Below are 25,907 nucleotides of genomic sequence, written 5' to 3'. Positions count from 1 at the left end.
AGTTGTATGAAGGATCAGGGAGAATAATATTTTATCTCCTTTACAAAGGTATCACAAAGGACGAATTTTTGATCTTTTTTTCAAGTGTGCCCTCTCTATGGACAACCAATTCCACCTAACCTAACCTAACCTCTACAGCATCCACAATAATGTTTTGCGATTTTCAGTGTACTCGTACAGACTCGCTCATTCCACAGTTTATTATAGCGTTCAAGTTTTTACAAAATTATAGAAGTCGAAATATATTATTATAATTTTTAGTATATTTTTTTTATTTTATAGAAATATTTACAATTTATTAAAAAATGTCCCTATGCGAAATCACTCATGCAATCATTTTACGCAGTAGTTGCACACGCCTTCTTACACTCCTCATCTTCCTCACAGATATCACATAATTTCGAGGCCACTGTATAGTATTCGGTAACTTTCTGCGTCGTATCGTAGTAATCATACAAGACAATGGAAGCCGGTTTCTGCTGCGCCACTGGATACACTTTGAGCGCCTCAACCGGCACGCACGCCACGTTATTCTTACTGAGACTTTCAAAGTACACGACGATCAATGTGTTCGATTGTTTGCCTTCTACTTGCTGTGGGAAAAGTGGGTAAAATTTAGCATAGAATTTGTTTTTTCTCTGATTAAAAAAACTTACTCTAACACGCGGTACAGCTTCAATTTGTTTGAAGCTCTCCTCATCCGCTACATAACCGGAAGGTAGTGAGATCTCTAGAAGCGCCATATTAGATGCTTCAGCTTCGCCGATGTATTGTACGCACACCTGTGTGTCCAATTTGAAGGCAGGTGCCTCTTTGTTGAGGACGTTGTCGATTTTGAAGGCAGGCTGCTTCTCCTTCTCATAGACGTTGTACTGAAAGGCGATTTGTACCAAAGCAGCGCCCTTGCCTTTGGCGTTCAAGTCCACCGAAAGTGTTTTTTGTGGTAGCTGTGGCAGAGGTAATGGACGTTTTAGAATCAATCTCTCAATCTGGCAGGTGCTGTAATTCACTTCAGAGTGAATTTCAATGCAGTTGCCAGCAAATTTCAATCGGTAATGAATTACAGAACCTGCCCGAATATCTATGTAGATAAAAACTAGTTACACTGGCGGGCATAACTGGATATTTGGGGATTTTATTTAATATTACAATATTTTTCGTGCTAGACCGCTTTTGGAATTTTTTTTTATTATTTATATTGAAAACCTTATAAATCACATTTTAAAATTTTATAAAAAAATTAGAAAAATTCAAAAAACTTTCATCTCAAATAATTAATAAATGTAATCTGAATTCTTAGACAAATTTCGGGTATGTGGGTTTACAGATCAGTGAATTTTCGTATAATGAAGTGCAAGTTGCAAGTGTTTCAAAAATCGAATAGGTTCTTGACAATTCTTTCTGCTGACGGTATTAGGTGTTTAATGGAAAATTGTTTTTGTTTTAAATACAGAACATTTTTACTCGAAAAACATCGTAAAGAATTAGGAAAAATAATAAAATAATAGAGTTATGACCACCACTTTTTATGTCATATAAGAGAAGATATTCCTCAAACTCTTGTTGATTTAATGAAATGCTCTTCTGCTGGTTTACTTACCTCTACAGTTTGTGTCAGTAAGCCATTATCCTCCGTTAAATGAACGGTTTCGCTCTTCTCCTTCTCACCTTTTCCAAGCACATTCAATTCCATGGTGGCTGCCTCATAGCCGGAAAAGTTTGCAAATTTAATTAATGCTTGGAGACCCAGCACAGTGTCCTGTGTGGAAGCGAAGCCACCATAACTATTGCGTTGTCCCACCAACCATTTTATAATGGGCAACACATCGTCCACAGTTGCCTTGCCAATCTCGAACATTGTAAGCAAAACGTAAGAAGTGATCTCCACATCATTACTATAAGTCCAACGCCACCAAAGTTTTGCATGGTTCTCCTTCTGATTTGTCCACCATTTGCGATCACCTTCAGTCTTAGCGAGCGCTTGGAGCTGTTCAAGTTGTGTGGTTGCGGCAGGATTGGCAATCTTGCTAAGAGCATAAGCTGTGATAGCCTTCACATGCAGATCTTCTACCTGGCCCAAATTATCGAAAATGTACTTGAAACCCTTTTCGATTTGGGATTCATAAGGCTTAGCGAGTTCCTATAAGAAATATGTGAAGAAAAGTGAAGAAAAGGGAAATTGAGTGACCTTACTTACCTCTGTCTCTACTAGCGTGAGTAACACGCTAGCCGTAAGGGACAATGGCTTTCTATATGAGCCAAAGAAGAAATCATTACCCTCTACGAAGCTGCCATTATCTGCTTGTTGACTGATTAGATATTTCAAACCGTCTTTCAGCACATTTTCATCGATCTTGAGGTGAGTTTTAGCGTTGTAAAGTGAACGAACAATATACGCCGTTAGCCAAGTTGAACCATTTATGGGTCTGTCTGTGTCTTTGGCTCTGCCGAAGGAACTAAACGAACCATCGTCCAGACGGAAATTCAAAATGTGCTGATAACCAGACAGAAGATTGCTTTGTAGTTGTGATTGCAATGCTGGTGTCAATTTGTTGGTATGCTGTAGAAAGAAAGAAAATTGAATTACAATAAATTTTCGTAGAGTAAAAAATTGCACTTTTACATTCAAGTACTCCAAAACCACGTAGTTTGGCACAAATGATGAAGTCGTTTGCTCGGCACAGCCAGTTGGTAGACGCACCAAGTTATCTAAATTATTCAAAAGTGGTCCCAAAATATCGCCAACAGCTGACACTTCAATGTGTTCTGAGTCGGGCACTACATCTGCGGGCAAAACCAAGTCGAAGGTTTCTTTAAACTCCGGCACATCCTTCAGGTTAACAAAATAGGCACGGTTGGCGTACTCTGTTACACCCTCGGGCACAACTTTAAGTGCCTTATGCAGCGCATCACCAGCAATTGGCGATGTGGCGGTGTATTTTAAAAGTATGTCGCCAATTACTTTTGGGCGTATCATAAATGAAACACCGGCCGAAGATTGAGCTGCTACGCGCACGTTTTTTACACGTTTCGGCTCATTAATGACTTCGTTCGAGACGTCGGTGAAATCGTATTCGCCGTCGGTGTTGTCGAGTGTGACCGCAACGTCTAAGGCTTTGTCCTGATAGTTGAACACCGCAACTTTTATGTTGACAACCTCACCTGAAATGTGATATTTAAGGATAATTTTTTTATAGGTAACCTCATCTATTGTGAATTACCTCGTTTCACGGAGTAGGGATGGTGTGGCGCTAAGAAAAATGGCTGGAATGTTTTGATCTTTGTAGATTCCTGCGTTACGCCAAGGCCCTTTTCGGAATTCACTGAAAAAGCTGTGAGCACCCAGGACGTAATGGTTTCTGGTATCGTTGTAGACCAATCAAACTCCTCCGTTTGTGTGCTTTATAATTATGAAAAAAATTAAAATTTATTATACGATTATGCGATATTTGAGTGTAAAACTCACTCTTCGATGTTTGTGAAAAGCCAAACTTCTCGAAAGTCTTTTCGCACTTTTTCCTGTTCTGCGGCTGGAGATGCATAACTGTGTTCTACGTCTGCTTTAAAAGCGACACCACCACCAGCTCCACCAAAGGTGCTTGTAAGCACGCCTCTTTGACTACTGACTGGCATTGCTGGGACTGTGAAATTAGTGAAAATTTCGTGTGTTTTAATTTATTTGTTTGAAATTTATTTGAAAAGTTGAACTTACGATAAACCGGTAAAGTCCAATTGTAGAAGTAGTCTGCATTAGTCAGCGTTACCACACCAGAACTTTCACCGGGATAATACGAACTGCCACCCTGCCATGGGGTACTTGTATCATAGCCGCCGATGCGCCAGCGAAACTCGTCGGAGGTGATATCGTTACTACCTCCAAGCAGCAGCACACTCTGGTCGACAGCTGAGAGACCGACAAACGAGTGTGGAGCTGTCTTAATGTGCAACGGCACATTCTCGCCGGGTTTCACTTCAGTGGGTGCGGTAATGTCAATCTAAAGTGTAGAATGATTTAGGAAGCATGCAATTGTATAGATCTGAATAGTAAGTAAAATGCAACTCAAACCTGATTTTGTAATTCTGTGTCTACTGCAAAAGATGCCTCCGCATAATGGAATTCACCGTGCTCGTCCACGTAATAAACATAAATTCTGGCATAGGGCACGTATTCGAATCTGTGCGGAAGTGTGATGTTGTAAATTTTGGTACTTTCCGGAAGCACAATGCGTTGGTGGTCTAAAATATTACCACGACCAATGACATCGAAAATGAGATACGACAAGGGCTCACTCGAGTTGACTGTTAGTGTTATGATGTCAGAAGAATTGAAGCTGGAGAAGAAGAATTGAAAATTCAGAAGTGGAATACAGAAGAGTGGCAATAGAATTAAAAAGAAAGCTCAATTCAACCAAAATGAAATGTTGAATTTAATATGCTAATATTTATAATCGATTGTGTCTTCAAAACAACAAGGCCTTTACTGCCATCCAACAAATACCTACCGATAAGTGTTTGATGGAAAATTGACTTGCAATTTGAACCACTCGGTCGGCGGTTTCGCATCAGGCGGCGGATTTATTTTCTTTGGTTCGCGGTATTCGAATGTGCTGGCGACTGAGCGATTTTCATCAATGTAATCAGCACTTACTTCATAGTAGTGCTGATAGTCTTTGATTTCCTCCAAAGGTGGCAACTTAATAGTGAACTTTGCGAAACCTGTGCCATTGAGATGACTTTCGAAAGTATACATTTTTCCTTCAATTGTGGGCTTCGGTGTTGTCGTTTGGTCCGGAGTGGACTCTACTTTCGGCCAAACGATTCTCTCTGATAAGGTTTCCTTGAAGGTAAGTTTGATTGGATTTTTTGTATCCGTCACCACTGTGCCGTCCACCAATTGCACTTGGATCAACACATCGGCCTCCTTGTCCGCATGGTATGTGTAACAGGTGTCATAGCTCACACAGGTTATAAGGTAACGGTAAGGGTAGACGCTAATGTCTTTGGTTGCATTCAATTTAATGCCCGTGTATGCCTCTTCCACCGTCGTAGTGATTGTCAAGGACGTGCCGTACATCTCGCTCGTTAAGTGATCTTTAAACTCTTTTACGTTCATAAGCAGTTTTGCCTTGCCATTGACCATATCTGCAGTCTTAATTAGTGTGGGTGCGCTCCTAATTTTCTCGTCGTCCACTTGAGAGTAGTATTCGTTGTAACCCAGTGTTGCGATAACCTTGCCTTCGACGGGCTTACCGTAGGTGTAACTGAGAAAAGAAAATTTCATGAGAAGATGTATAAGAGAAGAAACTAAGTAAAAAAGTGGCATACTTTGCTTTCACGACTATATTCACATCGCCGTCACGCACAGATACGGCATCCGTAGCGTCGAGTTTTGTTTGGTATTTAGGCAGGACGTATTTGATGACATCGAAGTAGACTTCGTCATTGTAAGAGCGGCCATTTTTTACAATCAAACGCCAATTTCCAAGCACCGCAAACTCGGATATTTGGAATTCCCCCGTGAAAACACCATTTTTGAGCTCGAAATCTTTGTATTCTTTTAGAATGTTTCGTTTTCCATCCTGTGAAAGTAGTGAAATAAATTAATGAAAGCCTGCTTTTCGATTCTATGGTGAATTTTTGAACTGAGTTCAAGCCTGCCAAATTGGCCGTTTAAACTAAGTTTGTTTATGGTTTAAAAGCTTAAGCAAGTTGGGGTTGACTGTTTTACAGCGAAGGAAGAGGGAGAACGCGTGGAGGAGGTTTATTGCCTATGCTCGTCCCTGGGGCCTTAAAGTGGGGGACATAAAATTGTTAAGGCGTAGTTTAGGCGCCATAAAATTTTGTTGCCGTTTTGCCATCTAATACTTTTCTGGCCACAAATAGAGGTCTTAGGTAGGTAGATAGGTTAGATGACAAGAGTACCATGGATACGCTACAAGTGTCACTAGAGTACTGTTATGATACCATAATGTGGACCAATATCTGTGAAAAGCTGCAAAACTACAGTCATCCAGTGCTGTTGATGTAGCGGAAGGGAAGAAAGTTTTCTAAGCTAGAGAACTGCCTCAGACTATCCCCAAAAGACGCACTAAGGAACCTCAAGCGTCTAGCCACCAGACTCGGACATTTGCAAGGGAAGTCTTTTTCTCTGCGGGATATTCACAGCTTTTGCAATGGTGGTTATACGGAAGTCAAAGCTTCTCCGCATGAGTTCCTATCATCCAGTGGTATTAAGAGTCGAATAATGAAATTAGTCTTGAGTTGTGTATCTATTTTTAAAGTATTCCTGGTTATTGTCAAAGAAATACAAAGTTGTAAAAGCAGGGCCGAAAGTGGTGAAAATTTGTATGCGACGGTCGGAAGGTTTGACTTTGAGCAATAATTGCAGCAGGGTTTAGTAGATTTGCAAAATGGAAATTTTTAAGTGTTCTCTACGCTATTGGTCGCATAACTCAAAATGTAAATCGGTAAGGAGTACGAAAAGCCCCAGCTTAGCAAGACCGTTTGCTGAAAAATAATTTGTTTGCGCGATCGGTTCCAAAGAGAACAGAGAATACTACTTATGGAGTGTGCTTGTGAAAGAAGTCGGAGCAGAACTGATCACTCGAACGTTTCGACGAATACTGCAGGAACCTGGCTTGTTGTTCGTAGCACTACCAAAAATCAGCTTTTGCTCAAAAAGCCTTAGGAATTCGCGAAAAAGGATGTAAAGTGCGTGGCGTATCGATGCAAACAAATGATAATCGGAAGGCGCCAAGTCTGGTGAGTAAGCCGCATGCACCAGCGGTTCCCAATCGTACGGCCCGTGCCAATTCCCGGGTCGCTCTTGTTCGATGTGACGGTGCATTGTCACATTGTCAGTTCATGCGGCACCCATCTTCCGACCTTTAAAATCATGCCCATGTCTTTCAAACGTTTGGAAATGGTTTTTTGGGTCACTCCCAACTACTCTGCCATCATTTCTTGCGTTTGACAATCATCTTCAACCAACAATGCTTGCAATTCGGCGTCCTCAAACTTTTTCGGTGGCCGGCCACGGTCCTCGTTCTGTACACAAAATCACCACCTGGGAATTTTTCAAACCACCTGAAGCACTGTGCTCTACTTAGAACATGTCCACCATAAGCTTCTATTAGCATTTGATGAGCTTGAGAAGCGTTTTTCTTCAATTGTTAACTGAAAATCAACGATATTTTTAAGAGCGACAAAAATGCATTGTTGTATGAAACGTAACAAACAATGAACTGAATATTGTTGACAGATGACAGACGAAAAAAAATTTGGAAGGGTGTAAAAATATTCCTAGCGACATCTATGAACTAATAGCTGAAAGTCTCATTTCATAGGTATATACCTGGTATATTATTCTAACAACGACCTTTACTTTGCAAAAAGTAATGCCTGTCATTTTCGAAAAATAAATAAAAAAATAATTAAAATAGAAAAATATCCGGTTTCATATGTAGGTATCCTCAGCCAATTTTTCCGATATTCTGCACAGTTTTGAAAGCTCAAAGAATTTCGTATTTAAAAATCCCTCAACACATTTCGAAGCTCAGTATGCTTGACACACAAATACATACTCACCTCAAACCATATGACTGAATCTTTATCCGCTACACCCGGTTTCAAATTTTCATCCAAAAAGAGTACGCGGAAATTCACCTTATCGCCAGGTTTATATTTACCCTTGTCGGTTTGTATTTTGGTGATTGCATGGAAGTTTGCGTAGTTAAGTTCCGTTGTATTTTTGAAAATCAGTCCCGATACTCCTTCGGCAGTCAGATTGTATTTGCCCTTCGGCAGTACTGGTACTTCGAACTGCACTGACTTTGACTCATCGGGTTGCAATTCAACTGTTTGGATTTTTTCGAACTCGGGGCCTACCAAACCAACTTTCAATGTGACCGGTTCTGTGTTCTGATAAACGGCGACACCAACGGTATATATGTTGTTCGAGTGCAAAGTGCCAGGGGCAGTTAGTGAATAACGGCTACAATGAAAGAGGAATTGAGAAATTAGAAAGTGAAATGAACGGAGATAAAAATATTAGAAATGTATGTATATTTTTATACATATACAGATTTGGGTACATATTTGCAGTGGCTGTTATTGCTGTTTGTTTGAAACAAATTGATGCTCACTTTATCAGTAACGCTGCAATAGGCTAAGTGCATAGTACGATTCGAAATTAATGGTTGAGATAAGCCGAATTTTCACTCATTAAATTATTGTTACTTTTTAATTTAATTTGCAAATAATTTTATTGAGTTTTAATCTGAAAGTTGGCGCTGCTTTGTATGTAGAATAGATGCATATATTTAGGGAGAACAAAATTTAAAATAAAATATAAAGGAGAATTATTTTGGTCAGTGGAGGAACTCAGATTGAATGCAAATGAACTGTCATCATGGCATTTGCAAATTACCTCGGTAACACAACAATTGAATGTATTTATATATATTTGCCGTTATAATTCGCAAATGCCGTGTTGCCAAGCCATTTAAGGGGTAACACCACTGTAGAAATTTCAAAAAATTGATTTTTTTTTATAAGCTTAAAAAATTCTTTGAACCATTTAAAACAAAAAGCTTATACGTTACCGAAGTCTATTTCATAAATATTTTAAGCTTTTAACCAAGCGTTAGTGACTACTACCTAACGACTTCTCCAAATTTCCAAACTTTAAACGCGTTTTTCTCAAAACACGTTTTCTGAAATTGGCACGCAGCATAACTCAAACAATTTCAAATATTTTTAATGAGGTTTTTCACTACGTCTGTATAATAACCTTCTTAAGAGAAGAGCGTAGGGGATTTTCGATAGATTAATTTAAACGATTGTTATAATTATTTAAGTGCCGTTTTTTTAGTCCAAAATAGAGTTTTTTCCTTCAAATGCTTGCTAATTCCACAAAAATAAATATTTTTTAAATCCCCTACGTGTTTCTCTAGCTATTCTTATCTAGATTAAGAAAAAAAATGTTTCTTTGTTCCAGATTAAAATTTGCACCCTCTGTGCTGCGTGCCGCGGAGCTCCTTCAAGAGAAACCACATTACAAAAATGTCTCCAATGCCGCCATTTTGTAAAATTTTTCGATCAAACTTTATAGTTTTGTATTTTAGTATATAAGTAATAACTTCCCAAATCAGAGTGATTGTTTCCCCTTTCCTTCTATACAAAAAAATTCTTTAAAAATCGTGTTTATTTTACGCGTGTACAGTGGTGTTACCCCTTAAACTTAATAACGAATGGGCACTAGTATGTGATGCCTCTTTGACTCTGAGTATTTGTGTTTTTCATTTTTAATTTCAATTATCTTTTTATAAAAATATAGTTCTTTCTAAAGGGTGGCTAAATTTCAAGGGACGATGTTGAAGGTGAACCACACCTAAACGTCAATGACACCGTTGGACTTCTTTCTTTGGAGTTTTTTGAAAGAAAAGTGTACGTCGATAAGCCAGCAACAATTCAAGAGCTAAATAATGAGATAATTCGGCACATTAACGGCATAGAACCTCAATTATGCCTCAGCGTCATCGAAAATTTGGACCATCGGATGGAGGTGTACCGCCGAGGCCACAGCAGCCATTTGGCCAACATTTTGTTCTATGCGTAATTGAGCCATACCAATATTGTCAAAATAAAGAGAAATGACAATAATTTCTGAAAAAAATTCTATTTTATTCAAAACCAATACCGGCCCTTGAAACTTAACCACCCTTTATAACAAATAGCATAATAATCCAAGTTTATAACTTTGTAGAAGAATTATGAAAATTTGAAAAAAATTTACTCAGAAATTAAAAAAAAAGGGTACGCAGTTTCATAGTCCATAAAACTTTGGTCTAACAAAGTGCAAGTTTAAGTCGCTCGCTTTCGTTGATTTTTGATGATTTCATTTTCTGGCAATGTTTCGCATTTTCTCCGCGGTTGCGATACTATTAATAAGATCTCTCCGGTAATATAGGACGAAATAATAAAAGAAATTACAAAACTAAATATAAAAAAATCATCAGGCTACGATCTTATTACTGCTGAAATACTGAAGCAGCTCCCGAACAAAATAATTGCCGTATTGACGAATATCATCAACACTACATTTAAGCCATATTATTTTTCAATATATTTCAAAAATGCGGAAGTCATTATGTTTAATAAGCCAGGCAAAGCCGTAACATCATACAGGCATATCCCACTTCTTCCAATGCTATCGAAATTGGTGGAAAACTTATTGATCAAAAGCTTCAATATAATAATAGAAAATTATAAAATTATACCGACGCACCAATTTGGACTCCGCAGGAAACATTCGACTATTGATGAAGTGAATAAGATAGTTAGAGTAATTGAAAACGCTTTGCAAGAAAGAAAAACTTGCTCTGCGGTATTCCTGAATGTTTCCAAGGCGCTTGACAAAAAATGCCACAAAGGGCTACTAAAGAAAATAAATGCGCTGACAGTACTTCATTATCATACGTTCTTGTTTATCCGACCGTGACTTCAGAGTAAAGAGGATGCATATTCATGTCTCGAAAAATTTAAGTAAAGGTTCCCCAAGGAAGGGCACTTGGTCCTTTATTATATTTGCTCTTTACAAATACCTAGGTGCCAAGTTATATTGGAACGTCCATGTAAAGAAAAAGAAATGGAATTAAATTATAGAAATATGTATTGGCTTATAGTATGTGAAAGGAATCAGCACTTTCCACCAGCAATAAAATAATTATACAATAAGGGTTTTCCAATAACAGGTGCTATTTTGAATAGTCCGTAATTTCCGTAGATTTCACTTTTGAAGCTGTAATTTTTTTATATTTGACAAGTAGAAATTACCCCTTTAATAAAAATGGAACGATACACGCTTAAACCACGCATTGAAATTATTAAAATTCACTATAAAAATGGTGAAAATTTGGCAGAGACGGTTCGTAAATCTCGAACATGTTTGGGTCATCGTGAAGCACCTTGTCGGACCGCAATACAGAAATTGGTGGAAAAATTCGAGCTGTTGGGACAAGGTAGTGATGTGAAGAATAAAACCCGTGCACGTCGCTCAAGAACAGCCGAAAATATAGCTGTTGTAGCCGAAAGTGTTGAAGAAAACCCAGGTTTGTCCATTCTTCGTCGTTCTTTGGAATTCGGTATTTCACAAAAGCCATTACACCGTATTTTGCATAAAGATTTGGGTCTTAAGGCTTATAAAGTCCAGTTAACACAAGAACTCACGCCGGCCGATCATCAACAACGTCGTGTCTTTGCTGATTGGGTCGTTCAAATGCATAAAAATGATCCGGAATTCCATCGAAAAATCATCTTGAGTGATGAGGCCTATTTCCACCTCAGTGGCTTCGTCAACAAGCGAAATTGTCGGATCTGGGGCTCAGAAAATGCAAGAGTTATTGTTGAAAAGCCTCTGTGTCCTCAACGTGTGACTGTTTGGTGCGGTTTCGTGTAGTCATTGCACCTCACTTTTTCGAAAAAGAAGCTCGAACAACAGTTAAGGTGAATAGATTGCGAGAGATGATTAACGATTTTTTATGGCCGGAATTGGATGGTATTGATTTAAACAACGTTTATTTTCAACAAGACGGCGCTACGTGCCACACAAGCAACGAAACCATTGATCTTTTATCAAAATAAGACCTCTGATTGGAAAACCCTTTATAAACATATTTTCGAGCCTATGTGGTCCTACGGAACACAGTCATTGGGCTGCTCTAGCCAAAGTAACATTCAACTTATGCACAGGCTGCAGGAATAGGTGCTCCCTGGCTTATCCGTAGCGCCGATCTCAAGCAGGATCTAAATATTAATTCGGTAGCAGACACAATAAAAAAGGCAGCAAAAACCCACGGCGAAATATTAAAAAAACCACGTCAATACGGCGGCCTCTATTCTTGGTAATCCAACTAATTGGAGAAGAAAATTGAACCGCATAAAACCCAAAGACTTAACGGAGTAAACAGAATCATAACTTAAGTGTTGTATGTACCTCAGTATACAAATTGCTTGTTAGTTATTAATATTTTTCTTTGTAACTAGTCGCAATGTAAACTAAAAATAAAAATAAAATTGTGTGTGTAAAAAAAAGTCATGCATTTGTTATATGGCGTCAACGGTAAGATAATGCCAAATATTCGAGTGCATTTTCGCTATTAAATTTTTTTTTAATAGAAATCATCTGCCGTTGAGAGATCTTGGCCAATTACCTAAAAGAGGATGCACTCTCAAAATATAGTGGGACTTTAGATGTTTCCGAAATGAATTTAATATTACTTCAGCAGATAACAAGGGGAGAAGTTCCGCCGCCTTTAAATGGTCAAAACCCTTCAACTCTTATGTTTACAAGGTGGCGCAAAATTAATCATCCAATTTTGTTTTTTAAATAACTTTTTTACGAAAAAAGAAATGATGGAACTCTTTATTTTAAACTTTACGCATTCCGATGCTTGCCTGTCTGTATATTGCAGCTGTTTAGTTTACAAGTTTCAAATTTGATTGGCATAGGACGTCGCTTACAAAAGTCTCAAAAAGTTATAAATTTTCCGTTAGGGTGATTTATTTTGCACTTTCTCTTTTGTGAATGTACCCCATGCGGGTCTATGCAGATATTCGAATTTATTCACAATACCACGTAACTGCCTGCTGATTAAGACCGACTTAAAGACTTAAAGGTGGGACTTAGATTTATTGGATTTTTGCACCTCGACCTCGTCTTTTCGTTGGTACTTAGAATTTGTGCCTTAGTTGGTACTTAGAATTTGAGAAGGTATTTTTAATAATTTCTAAACGTTGTCAGTTCGTAATTAATAAAAATGTAAAAGGTAGGTGACGTTCTGACATTAGCAGAATATAAAAAGTTTGCGCGTTTTTTAAAAACTCGATATTGAAGCTTAATTATACTTCTGAAAATGGGCCGCTAGTATTTTGCGCTTAGGTACGCAACTTCTGTATAGGTATGCAGATTTTCCTCAAAATCTTTCCGCCTCTAAAACTTTCTTCTGTCTAGTAAAATAGTGCTTTTTGTGCACCAAGAGTACTTTTTGCTCTCAACTGCGTCGGCCGTTCTAAGAAGCAACAGTGAGCGAAAGTGATGCTACGCTGGATTTCAAGGTTGACATCACTCAAGAAGTCAACGCTATTCTCTCAAGAAACGAAATACTCTAAGCCTTCGAAATTGTAATCATCAATAGTCACAACACATGGCTCTGTCTGAAATCTCGTTTGTGTCAAACGGCTCGGTCTCTGCTCCCGGTTCAGCTCTAACCGAGCTGAAGTGATTGTAGACTGCCAATTTACACAGCTCTGCAATTATTGCAAAGCTCAAATGAAATAAAATAATCTTTATTATTCATTTAAGATGTCTAAATTAAAATTCAAATGCTTTTAATTAGCGAAATTACAACTTTTTTTTCGACTATGCGCAGAGGCAATACAGCACGTGTCATGCATGCAGATGCCCCCGCTCATGTTCTTTAAGCAAGAAAAAGCGAAAAAAGTCGTAAAAAGTTTACCGTTAATTAATTAATATTCATTAGCAGACAAGTTTGAAATGTTTCCACTGGTTTGTTGAAATTCTGCAAAAAAGCCGACTTTTTGTTCAAGTATTTCTCTTAAAAAAAAAAAATAATAAATATAAAAATAGAATTAAATTTAAAAAGCGTTGCGTTCAGCGTTTTAAAATTTACGAAAGCAAAAGTAAGTCATAAGGTAATCATAATCATAATTTTACGAACGCAAACTAAGATACTCTCACGCATTTCAGTTTTTTTGTTTTTGTGGGTAAACCTTCATACGCGTATTTTGAAAAGCAACTATCAATGAAAACGTCATCATTAGCATACATATAAATGTGCTAAAATATGTGCATATAAGTCTGTTGATATTTACATACAAATACCGTATTTCAAAGAATTAAAAAAAATCGTGCACAAAGCGCGCTATTGAAAAAAAATTGAAAAACACGAAATAAACAGCTCAATAATAACAATAAGTTATGCTTTTTCATGGGCACTTAAAAAATCAAACACGACTGGGATGAGATTTTGTGTGAAGCATCGTAGCAAAAATAAAAAAATAAACAAACGCAAAAAATGCGAGTTCACCCATTAATGCTTTGGGAATACCCAAAATAGTTCAACAATGTTTTAACAAAACAAATCGTAGACAAACAAAACAACACATCTTTCAAATCTGAACTCTCGGAAATGGCAAACTAAACAAAAATTGTACAGCAATTAGCAATTATGACTTTTTTACTATATCTGATCAATCTAATAGTGCCAATGCCTATTTGCTTATTAACAGTGCACAGAGTAATGGGGGATATGGGTAATTCCAAAGCTATTATTTTTTTATGCATTTGCCGTTTCCACCTTCCGAGTTTGAAAATATGATGATAATATTTTCTGCCGATAAAGCGTTGACATTTTAAACAAATATCTCTTTATTTGAGAGCTCGATCTTGTCCAAATAATTGGCATTGGGAAACATGAATTAAGTGGTCTTTGAATTTGAATTTGTAATTCGTTCAAATAAAATTGGGAACAAAAACAGATTTTCTTTTCGCGGAACCGTTCAAAATGGTTGCATCAATAATATTCTTTTTTGTAATTACGGCGTGACAAAAAATAGTACCTGTTATATATTTTGTGCTCCTTCTAAAAACCATCGTTGGCAATACTGTTACTTCGAACTGTGCTGACTTTGCCTTATCGGGTTGCAATTCAACTGTTTGGAATTTTTCGAAATCGACACCAAGGCAATATTTGTTGTTCGAGTGTAAAGAGCCAGTATCAATGGTTGTTGTTGTAGCGGTAACTTTGCCCTGCCAGTGTAGTGTAATCACCGGTCATCTTCGTCTAGCTCATCTAACTGTAGGCCCAGGAAACTTGCTGTTTCGACGTGCTGAGCAGCTTATTATGCTCCTTCACAGGGCCTCATCATGAAGATGTTATATTGGGGGCATTAGAAGACATCCTGTCGCAGTCCTTATGGCAGGTCTGTAGCTTCATCCACTGCCAATCACTGGTTCTAGGCGACTAGACAGACGCAGCATAGTTTAGAAGTGGTCGGCCTATTGCCTTGAACGTCAATGGCAACATTTTTTTATCTTTGCCCCAAAGTGATGCCTGTTGTGATTTTGGACTTTAATGGCAAGAGCGGTTGTGTGCGCTGAGAAGGAGAGCGAACTGTCGAAGGTTACTCCCAATATTCTGAGGTTGTTTCAGTCGGAATTGGTGTGTCATCGACTTTTACCTTAAGTTGCAGTTTGACCTCCTTTGTCCAGGTGGTGAAGAGGGTCGCCTGGGGTTTAGTGGGGGAAAGTTGTAAGTTCCTCGCAGTGAAGAAGCGGGAAAGGTAGGCGATGTAGTCGTTTACCTTGGAGCAAAGACCATCGATGGACGACGCCATTATCGCGCAGTCTTTGGCGTAGGAGACCAGGGAGACTACCTCTGGTGGCTGGGGGAGTTTCGAGATGTAGTAGTGGAACAGAAAGGACACCACCCTGGGGAGCACCTTCCTTAATGTTCCTCTGTTTTGAGATTTGGTTTCGAAATAGCACCGACGAATGACGACCACTCAGGTAGTTCGCGTCTCTCTATCAATGGTCAATAGTATTTGTTTTTTGTAGTTAGGTCGTGATATTCATAGCGTTGAGTACTGGCAGTATTTCCATTTTCGAGCTCATAATATTTAATTAAATTTTTCAATTATGATTAGGATTTGATTGATAGTGTTAAAAAGACTTAAATAGTGTACTTTTTCCGTTATCTCACACTATTTTTGTCTGGGAGGACCCCTACTGAAATTGTGGAATAGTTTGACCCTCCAAACATCATATTTCTCAGATTTTTAAAAATAAGTGTCAAAATTACACGGATAAGAAACATTTGGTTAAAATGTTCCACAAAAATATCGACCATTAAATTCTACTATGAATACGTAAACGCAGTATTAATGGCAAATGTGGGTTTCCAAGTGATTTTCCAAATAATTTAAATTAACTTGAGACCAATTTGGAAAACTTCAATGCTTTGTACAAAAAAAAAAAATTGTGGTATTTAGGGGCAAAGCGGCAAGTGGTCCAATACTCTATAGCTCTTCCTTTTACAAAAATGCTAAGTAGCTTTTTTGTTTTTTTTTTTTGTTTTATTTTGTCGCACAGTGTAATTAAGTGGCAGCTCCATTAAACAATATCACCTGAATAAAATTCTATTTAAATACCTTTTGTTTGATACCGATACTTTGCCTTTAATTTCAATAATAATTAGGTGGCAACGCCACTAAAAATATGTCTTTATTGAAAATGTTATACAAGTACACTTCTTTTCATACCTATTTTCGAATATTAAATTTTGATCGGTAAATTAATTTATATTTTCTGGTTAAAAGTTAGGTGGCAATCTTTTTAAAATATTCATACCTTACGTAATTGAATACAACTCGAAATGTTATGGGATCCCATTATGTAACTTGTAGGGTTTTCTGAGCATAGTATCTGCTTTAATAAAAATAACAAAAATATGCAGTAGTGTTTTTCAAAAATGAAAAAAAAAATTATTTTATTTATTATTTTTAAGAAAAAATTTAAACCTTTTTCCAAAAATTTCAACAAAAGAATACAATTTTTTTTTAAATTTCCACCAAAAAATTTAATGTTTTCAAAAAAATTCAACAAAAGAATACAATTTTTTTTTAATTTCAACAAAAAATTTAATTTTTTTCAAAAAATTTCAACAAAATATTTAATTTTTTTTTGTTCAAAATATTTCAACAAAATATTTAATTTTTTTTTTATATTTAATTTTTTTTTTAATTTCAACAAACATACCTTTTCCCAAAAAGCTTTTAAAAAGTGTATTTCGTTCTAAAAACACTAAAAAAAAAATTTATAATATAAAAATTTTAAAATTAACTGACGATATTTTATTCCGACAGACTCTATACCAAAAAACAAAATTCCAAATAGGGACTAAATATCTTATTTATACAATTTTTGTTCTAAATTTTTTTACTGAATTTCTTATTATAATCAAACCCAATGCGGCTGTGTACTAAAGTCCACTTTTGAGGGGAAAGTTTCTGATCGTCTTTCTCTTGGGATGGACCAGAAGTGGCTCTTTTGTATGCAACTCAAGCAGCTCACAGACTTCCGGCAGAATGCCAAGTACTCCCTGGGTAGCACCTGCGCACGCGTCCAAATGTGGGCTAATTGTGAGACACATACACCCAGCCTAGTGGGTATCTGCCTTATTTGAGTAATGCGTAAGGTATTACAAAGGATCCAATTCCGGGCCTAAGTCAGAAGGTTTGATCTCTCGGCAGCCGCTTAAGGGGCTATATACAGTTAGAATTAAAAAAAAATCGATTTTGTCTTTATTTTATTTTCTTAATCTACATATATTTAAGAATGCACACAGAAAAGTTACGTGCAAATTTGAAAAGACGTCTCAGAGAATTTTTACGCAATGCAAAGTGCTTTTCGAACTTTAAACGCGTGTTTTCGAAGTTGGTCGACACGATTTCTCAATCGGCTGAACCGCTTGGCTTAAAATTTTAACACAACATTCTCAGATATATTCTCCAGTTATTAATCGAAGGAATACGAATTCTGATGATTTTTTCTACTTTTTTAGGCAATTTTTCGCGAAAATTTTTGTAGAAAATTCGATTTTTTTTCCTATAGCCGCCATTTTATCAAAAATTAAAATTTTCACTATTCCTTCGATTAATATCTAGCTTTATCTATCCACAAAAGGAAACTAATTAATGGGTTTTCGAATCCAGATAATCCAAACCGGATATATTTTGTCCATTGCCGAACGCTTTTTTTTGGAGGACGCTTGGGGGACAATCTGCAGGAGCCGTGCATTTCAATATTTTCACTAACTTTACGTGCTATAATTATTTTTAAAGTAGGCGTTATTTGAATAATTAAAACTTGTATTTTTTTAATAAAATCGTTCTTTGTAAAAAATTCTCAAAGAAACGTGATTTTTCAGCCTTACAAGTGCATAAAACCTCTTAAATTGATTTTAAATTAAACAACGCAAGTCACAGCCGTACAAACTTATGTCTGTGCTCATAAAAAAGTATGACTTTCTGGAATGAACAGCGGAGATTGATCATCGAGTCTTTTTTTTGTGGAGTTTTAAATGTACACATATTTTTAATTATTTTCGTCTCCAAGTGAATTTTAGCTTCATTAACTTATCGTTTTTTATATATTTAATTATTTCTTATATGTGATTAGATTTTTTTTTTATTTCGTTAGATTGTTTTTTAATTTCGTTTTATTTTTGATTAGTTGGCAACGAAAGTCGACAAAAAATTTAATTTTTTCCTGACGACTACGTACGCTAGCGCTTGCCTAGGCCACTAGTTTGCACGGATGTGGTTACTATATTAAAAATATTATCAAGCAAGTAATTGTGAATGACAAAGAGAGTGGTGAAAAATACTATTTAAGACTCTCGTTGAAACCCTTAGTAGGATAAACCGAATGAAAAAATTTTCTCAGAGTTTATCTGAGCAGATCGTAAGTAAATTCTTATCTGGGTAAAATTGTTCTCCAAGTTCGTTGCGCGGCATAACTACCTTTAGGTCAGGTATAGTTTCGAAACCCACAGTTGGGATGAAATACCAAAGTGTACGAAAGGCTTTTTCTAATAGTGGCCGCCCATTGGCTGGCAATGACAAACTCCCGAGAGTATCCAAGACTTATGGATCGATTGATCATAAATAAAATTATTATTTTCGAGCGACTGCACGCCTTCACCTTTTTTGCACAAAATCAATTGGATTATGAAACAGCCTTGCCCTCTTAAGATTCTAATTCAAAAGTTGAAAATTTTGATGGTAATTATTTCAAATTTGTTTTTTTTATAAAAACTTTAAGCAAAAAATCTGTGAATGTTGTGAAAAGATAAGGAGACTTAGTCATGTAGGCGCAAGTGTCTATGTGTGTTTGCCATAATTTCACAACATTCGCTTATTTTTCTATAAATTTTTTTTTGGAAATAAAAACTTTCAAGGATTTCGTTGATATTGTAATTCAAATTATTTGTTATGTTATCCATTGTAATTGGTTTGAAAATTTGTTTTTTTTTTGCTAATAACTTACCCTTGGCCCTCGGCGCGCACCAATGCACTCAAGTTCAGCAGCACAGTGCACAGCGTTAGAAAAATTAGACGTTTCATTTCGTTGAACACAAAGTTTTCCTAAGCAAGTTAAAACCCGAACAATTCAATGGATTTTAAAGCATAAAGCACCACCAAAATCAAGTTAAATTTTAAAATGTTTATTTAAATTAAATATGGAATTTTTTATTTAAAACGTTTGAAGTGACCAAGTCACCCTACTCTCTAGCAGCCGCTTCGTTTTGACTTGACTACCTTCACCGAAAAGTGTTGCACAGCGACTGACTATCCAAGCGTATCTTTGCTTTGAGCTAAGCTCAGGCCAGTATTGAAAAATTTAGAAAACAAAAGAAACAACAAAAAGCCTAAACGAACAGCAGACAAAGTTTTTTATGACAAATGATGACAAATAAAAATGAAAAAGTGAACCCAACCAGTAAAACAAATCAAAATCACAAAAAATCAAACCTAAAAAAAATTAAATCAAAAACACAAAAAATAAAAATAATAAAAAAACTAAAAAAAGTGCAAAACAACAGATGTTTAATGTCAGTCTGTATTGTAGCTATAGCCAAACATTTTTGAATACATAGTAAAACGTAAACAGAGAAGCACTCGAATGCGAAGCCGGCAAAGATAACCTCCGGCAGTCATTCGTGTATGAGAAGACTGTTCAAAAACTGGTTTGAGTGTATTGGAGGATGTTTTTGCTGTTTGTTGTTGTTGTTGATAAGCCAACTAAGAAACTGAGATTTTTTCTAGTGCAAAGTGCATACTCTGTTTACGCTCAAATCAGGTTCGGAAGGTTGACATTGCTTTCTCAAATCATTGCGCTCCGAACGAAGCGAATATGTGAGTGACTCCAACCGGCTTATGACGTGCATACGTATGTATGTGGCAACCTGATCGCCAAGGTGCTTCAACAACTAGCGAACAAAATGACGCATGATGCAGTGTTTATCTCACATATCAGTGCGTGCAGTCAATGAGAGTGATTCCCCTGGCGAATGTGAGAATTTGGAAAAGCCGGCTAAAGTACTTATTAACGCTTGAACACAAAAAAAAAACGCGAAAAGAGAAAAATACGGAAATTCACTGTAATCTGGGTAATGTTGGGAAAATTATATGAGGTACTTAAAATGTTAAATACGAGGTGTGGCCATTAAATAATCATATTGACACTTATATGAAAGCGGCTATACAGCCAATTATATGGCGTGAAGCCTTTTTTGCAAGCAATACATTCCTCTTCTGTAAATCAATCAGCACTTACAGGTAATTCATATAGCCTTAGTCCTCCATTCGCATTGGAATCGTATTATTATTTAGGTGACACAATAAAGTAATGAAGTATTGTGGAATCTTATAGCTGAAGCTTAGAAGAATTGCTACTGTAACCGGAAATTTATTACAATAAGTGTTTGGCAATGAATGTTGAACGCGTGAACTTATTTTTGAGATGATCGTGAAGGTGTTAAAGCTGATAAGGGATAAAATTGTCATGTATTATTCTCAAAATTCAACTACACAGGTTAACAAACAATTACTGATTTTTTTACCTAAGAATCAGGTCATCCAGATTTAAAAAATTTACGCCATTTTTTATTTTTTTTTATCATGTACCTTTAGAGATATCGTCAAATAACGACTTAACGATTAAATAAAAAAGAATAGACCAAACAAATCTCTAATATCTATAGAGTTCCTTAGTGCTGGCTGATCTGTAAAAATATCTCACTTAGATCTCTAGGGTCCATTGCGTTGCCAGTGCTACGTATTTGGAGTCGAAGATATTATAAATATTTTATGAAATTCATAATGCACGTCTTCGCGAGTTTTAACAGCCGTTCAGCCTCTTGTCGGCTATATCCTTCAAAGATGAAAAATATTCTGATCCTAGGCACATTTGTCGAGTCCCACAAAGAGCAGGACAGTGGCATAGTAGGTGTTCCACAGTACGCCTAGCATTCGCTTTGTTGCATGTTTTACACGCATCGCTCTGGGCTAATCCCATTTTAGCTGCATGATGTGGGGTAATATAAGACATTGTCCCATCAGCACTCCAACCAATATTTCGCAATCTGTCCTAAACTGTGACAAAATAAAGTTTCAGTTGTTGTATTCCAAGTTCTTAGCATAATTTTGACAGTTTTGTGCGAGGTTCAGTGTTTCCCAAGTTAGCTCCTCATTTAGTTCCGTTTCCAAAAAGAAGAGTGATGGGTGTTTATCTGATGTGCTCAATCTAGGCAAGCGAATACCTGCCTTAACAAGCTCATCGGCTCTCTCAGTTCCTTCTATTCCTTGTGTTCTGGTATCCGGTAAATAGTGATCTGCCCATTTCCGCAGGGTTCATCCATTTTGGATCTGCACTGTAGGGCAAGTAGCTATTATTGCTTAAATATTCTCTTTCAATGAAAATGTTTGTCCGTGTATTAAGAGGAGTTGATTCCAGAGCTAATTCAGTTGCTTTTTAGGGAGTATGAATGACTTTTGGAGATCAAATTGCGTACAAAAGACAGCTGCTCCTACTCCTTCTGCCATTTTGCACGCATCTGCATAGAAATTGTATGAAAGGTATGTGAATTCTAGATCTTCCTCCCAGCCATTTTGCTCTATAATGACGCTGGACTTTTAGACTAAATTTAACTCGAGGAATTACGTAGCCTGACCTTTAGTTTCAATCCAGAATTTTGCTGTGACCAGAAAGCCTCTGTGAGAATCTGTGTGACATCTTCAGCCTTGGAGCAGATTTTTCCCCTAAGTTTCTTACTACTAGTTTGACTAAATACCAGTTGAGAACTCTTTCTGTTGCCACTGTTGGAGTTGTGCTCAAAGCGTCCGTTACGGTATTCCTACAATCCTTTGCATGCATTTTTTTTTTTGCTGTGAACTAATTCCCCTATCAAGAGGACACCACACTCTTGCTGAACTATGTAATATAATAAGGGAACACTACCAGAATTGTGAAAGAGCAAATTATAACTTCTCTGCCAAGATCGTGTACCGAATCATACCGTATTGTCCATTAAGAGATTTCTAGCCTAGTACATACACCCAGAGCTTGGCGATCTGCTACATCAACTAAATTTTGTATTGTGCTACTTCTATCTGTTTTCTAAGGTGAATCTGCATTCAAAGAGACAAGATTTCAGCCCATTAAAGCCATGAAAAGAAAACGGCACTCATCGCACTGAAGAAGTACAGAAAGCGAGCACCAGCACTGTTTCGAGCAATGGAATAGTCGTACTGTGTTGGTGTTAATATTTCAGACAGTCAGACTCGTTATTTTGAAGCCACACCTCGTACATATGTAACAACTTAAAAGATTCTCTTAGCAGGTACTAAGGTTTTTTGAGTAATCCGACATATCTATTCAAATAGCTGACCAATTTTGTTCGGAGCACTGCTCAGAAATAAAAAAAATCGATTTTATAGTTGGAAAAACAGGTAAGAAAAAACCAAGTTATATTTTATTTTATAAAAACATTTTCAAAAAAGTATATTGTGTGCTGTGCAACAAAAAAGAAAAAAAAACTACTTTATAGGGATTCGCGAAACACCACAAAATTAAACAATTGAATATATATATCGTTTTTTTATTGCTGTATCATAACAAGTTGCTACAAAATTTTCTAATTTTAATGAACAACTTGCATCATAATCGCTAGCATCATTAGAACTACAGTCTTACAAACCATTGCTTACACAACTACGATTCTCCATTTTCAAAGGTCCGCTGTGACCTTTAATATACTTGGCCTGCCTTGTCCTTTGCGCTATACTGGCAGCTCTGTGTTTGGGCATTCTGTATATTCCCTCAGCCATCTGATTCGTTGACTTTTTATAAAGCGTATTGCGATTCCATTATGTACATATCAATGCGTCGAACTCGTGATTTTATCTTATCCAATATGTTCCGTCATCTCGCCCGAAGATACCAGATATTGTTCGCAGTATATTTCTTTCAAACCTCAGCATTTGGTCGGTACCTGTTGTTTTATGTACCTCGCTGCTGTATGTTGGTACTCCCTAGTGGCTTATACATTTTCATCTTTAGAGCTCTGCACATCAATCGTTACTTGAATAATTTTATGTGTGCAAAGAATGCTTTATTTGCCCGGTTACTCGATCAGCTATTGCCTCGGTAATATCAGAATTGCTGCTGATGAAGAGTCCTAAGTATTTAAATTTGTCGACTCTCTGTATGCTTTCACCATCGATTTCAATGTGTGCATCATCACCCGGTTTCTTGTGCGAGGTGCATATATTTCGTTTTCTCTGTATTTACACGTTGACGCACTTCTAAAGCTGAAGTTTTCACTTGCTTATATATTTTTTTAAGAGTTCATATTCATTTGTGTTATCACGACAATATCACCGGCATCGTTGGTAGTGATTCACCTTGTCTTACACCCGATGAGATGATAAATTCGTTGGTAACATCTCAATTCATCATAACCCTCGCATGGGTGTTTGAGAGCGTCCTCTAGATTAGTTTTATAATTTTTTAGCGGTTTACCTTGTTTAAGCATTGTATCGTTCAGATGGTTTCAATTAATGCTGAGGAAAGCTTGCCTAAAATTAATAAAAACAATGCAGATTCAGTTCGATCTCTCTGTGTTGCTCTAGTATTTGCATATTCAATGTGAAACATTGGTCTGTTCTGGATCTACCCTGGCGAAAACCGCACTGGCAGTTATCCAAAATTGCCGCTGAATATACGCTCAACCTTTTATTATGTAAAGGCTTTACAGCCAGTGTTGAGTAGAAATACACCTCGGTAATTATTACAGATTGTTGAACATTGATGTCCTGGTTTTTCTTTTGCTTTACAATTTTCTTTGCGGCTTGCCTTTTTTTATATTCAAGTATCATAGGTTTTTTTTGTTCATCTGTTTACTGAAAAACTTTAGCCTTAAGCAATTTCCACTGAATTTAGGAAAATTAAATATATCCTGGAATAAATCCGGGCATTGCATTATGAAATTCGAGACAAAAATTTCCACTTATATTGAAATGGCTGGTAAATCTGAATGCTGCTATTGGTTTTTTTTTTAAACTAAGTCTTGGCTTTGCTTCAGTAAATTATTTGGTGTCGGTAATTGTACTGAATTAAAAAATTTCTGCGAATTGTTGAACAAAATTTTATTATTTCTATTAATTACATTGTACAACAAGTTTATAAAGGATTGCATCTACAAGCTATTAATTTAATGATTTCATATCTCACCGACACTCACGTTGTAGTCACCGTAAATTAACAATTAAGTCATTAACGTTGGCTTTAGATTTGTTTTTAATTTTCAAATATTTATTGTATATTGTATTATTTTTAATAAAGTTTTTTTCAGAATCATTTAATTGATTTATTTGTTGTGGCATTATAAATATATTTTTTTCTACTCCCTCATTGCAGTATTTGCATAGTAAGGAATTTTTTTCATATTTTCAAATTGATATGGCAGAGCAATTAAGATAATACTTGCAGGTACGCTCGATAGCAATGTATGCGAATATATACAAACACACATACAAACATATTTACTTAATATCTACATATTTACTTAATATCTGCAAACATTAAAAATCTGAAAAATGTTCCGCAGCAAAAAAAATATATATTTTATATTAGCATTTGGGCTTAGCTGCATGGGGAATGGGCAAGAGGATATAACGAGCCTATTGAGTTCTTTGCGTATTTGTATTAATATAGTAAAAAATAATTATGGTTTGATTTTAAGTAAATTTAATGTTAGTGATAAACGGGCTTCAGTTTCCAACAACTGTAATATATTTTATTGTTTTAATATAAAATGGCATTTTTTAATAATTTATTTACGGTGGCGTTTGGTGTTTTCTGGTAAAAGAATGTTGAGCATTCGTTATATGGAGAGAATGCACAAAACTCCGCCAGCAAAAAACATTGTCATAAAATAACGCAATTTTGGAATCATTTAAAACTAGCAGCTTAGTGCACCAAAATTTAATGGGCTATAAAATTTCATACCCACAAGTTTTAAAGAATTCTACCTAAAAAAATCCTCATGAAAGTTTACTGATATTTTTTTTTAATTCACATAAATTTGAAATTTGCATATAAAGCAGATTTAGTGTAGATTTTGTAGTAGAATGAATTACAAAAGCATAAATAAATCCATTATATTTTATTAAAAAAGTTACTAAAAATAAGTAATTAACAAATAAATTGTCAACACTCGTCAATAAAGTACCTGTGCTATTATTATGAACGCAGTGTACATTTAAAATAATTTCGTTTTGGAAAACGGATAATTTTACAACGGCTCAAAAAACAAGTCTCGTTTCTTTATTGTTGGGAAATTGGCTCAAATGCATAGAAAAGTGTATTGATCGTCATGAATTGAAAAGGTTAGACTTGACACTCGGTGGCCTTAGGGCCCATTGTGATATCTGCATTTGGTCTCCATCCCCTAACTAAGTTGAATAAGCCACTGCGATCTTTTTACGAAGTTAACTAGTCGCTTCAGTGAGACATTTTGCAAATTTCCCAAGTCTTCAAAGAAACATGTTAAGGTAGTAGTCTGGTAACTTATTTTGAAAATTTCGAATTTCGGTTTTTACATATTTTGAAAGTGCGATATATTGGTAATATACTGTACAAATTTTAGACCAAAATTCGAAATATTGACGGAATTATAGCACATACATGAGAGCGGCTCGTACTTGCGCGGCTCAATTGCTCAAAACTTTAAACGCGTTTTTCTCAAAACAACGTTTTTCTG

The 25,907-nt window shown here is 36.2% G+C and overlaps 1 protein-coding gene across 1 annotated transcript; it reads right to left on the bottom strand.

The window, feature by feature from the left end:
* Positions 1-160: 160 nt before the first annotated feature.
* LOC129247136 (pregnancy zone protein-like) lies at positions 161-19,413 on the bottom strand. Its single transcript, XM_054886087.1, has 13 exons — positions 19,130-19,413; positions 7,588-7,993; positions 5,326-5,579; positions 4,503-5,261; positions 4,067-4,331; positions 3,713-3,995; positions 3,467-3,641; positions 3,222-3,400; positions 2,624-3,162; positions 2,198-2,560; positions 1,601-2,140; positions 657-947; positions 161-593 (listed from the first exon to the last, which is right to left on the bottom strand). The coding sequence occupies exons 1-13, from the start codon at positions 19,204-19,206 to the stop codon at positions 339-341; spliced, it is 4,386 nt and encodes a 1,461-aa protein (XP_054742062.1). The 5' UTR covers positions 19,207-19,413; the 3' UTR covers positions 161-338.
* Positions 19,414-25,907: the final 6,494 nt, after the last annotated feature.

Source organism: Anastrepha obliqua, chromosome 5, assembly GCF_027943255.1.
Source record: "Anastrepha obliqua isolate idAnaObli1 chromosome 5, idAnaObli1_1.0, whole genome shotgun sequence".
Classification (NCBI taxonomy): Eukaryota; Metazoa; Arthropoda; class Insecta; order Diptera; family Tephritidae; genus Anastrepha; species Anastrepha obliqua.
Note: the sequence above shows the minus strand (reverse complement) of the source record. Positions and strands in the feature narration are given on the sequence as shown.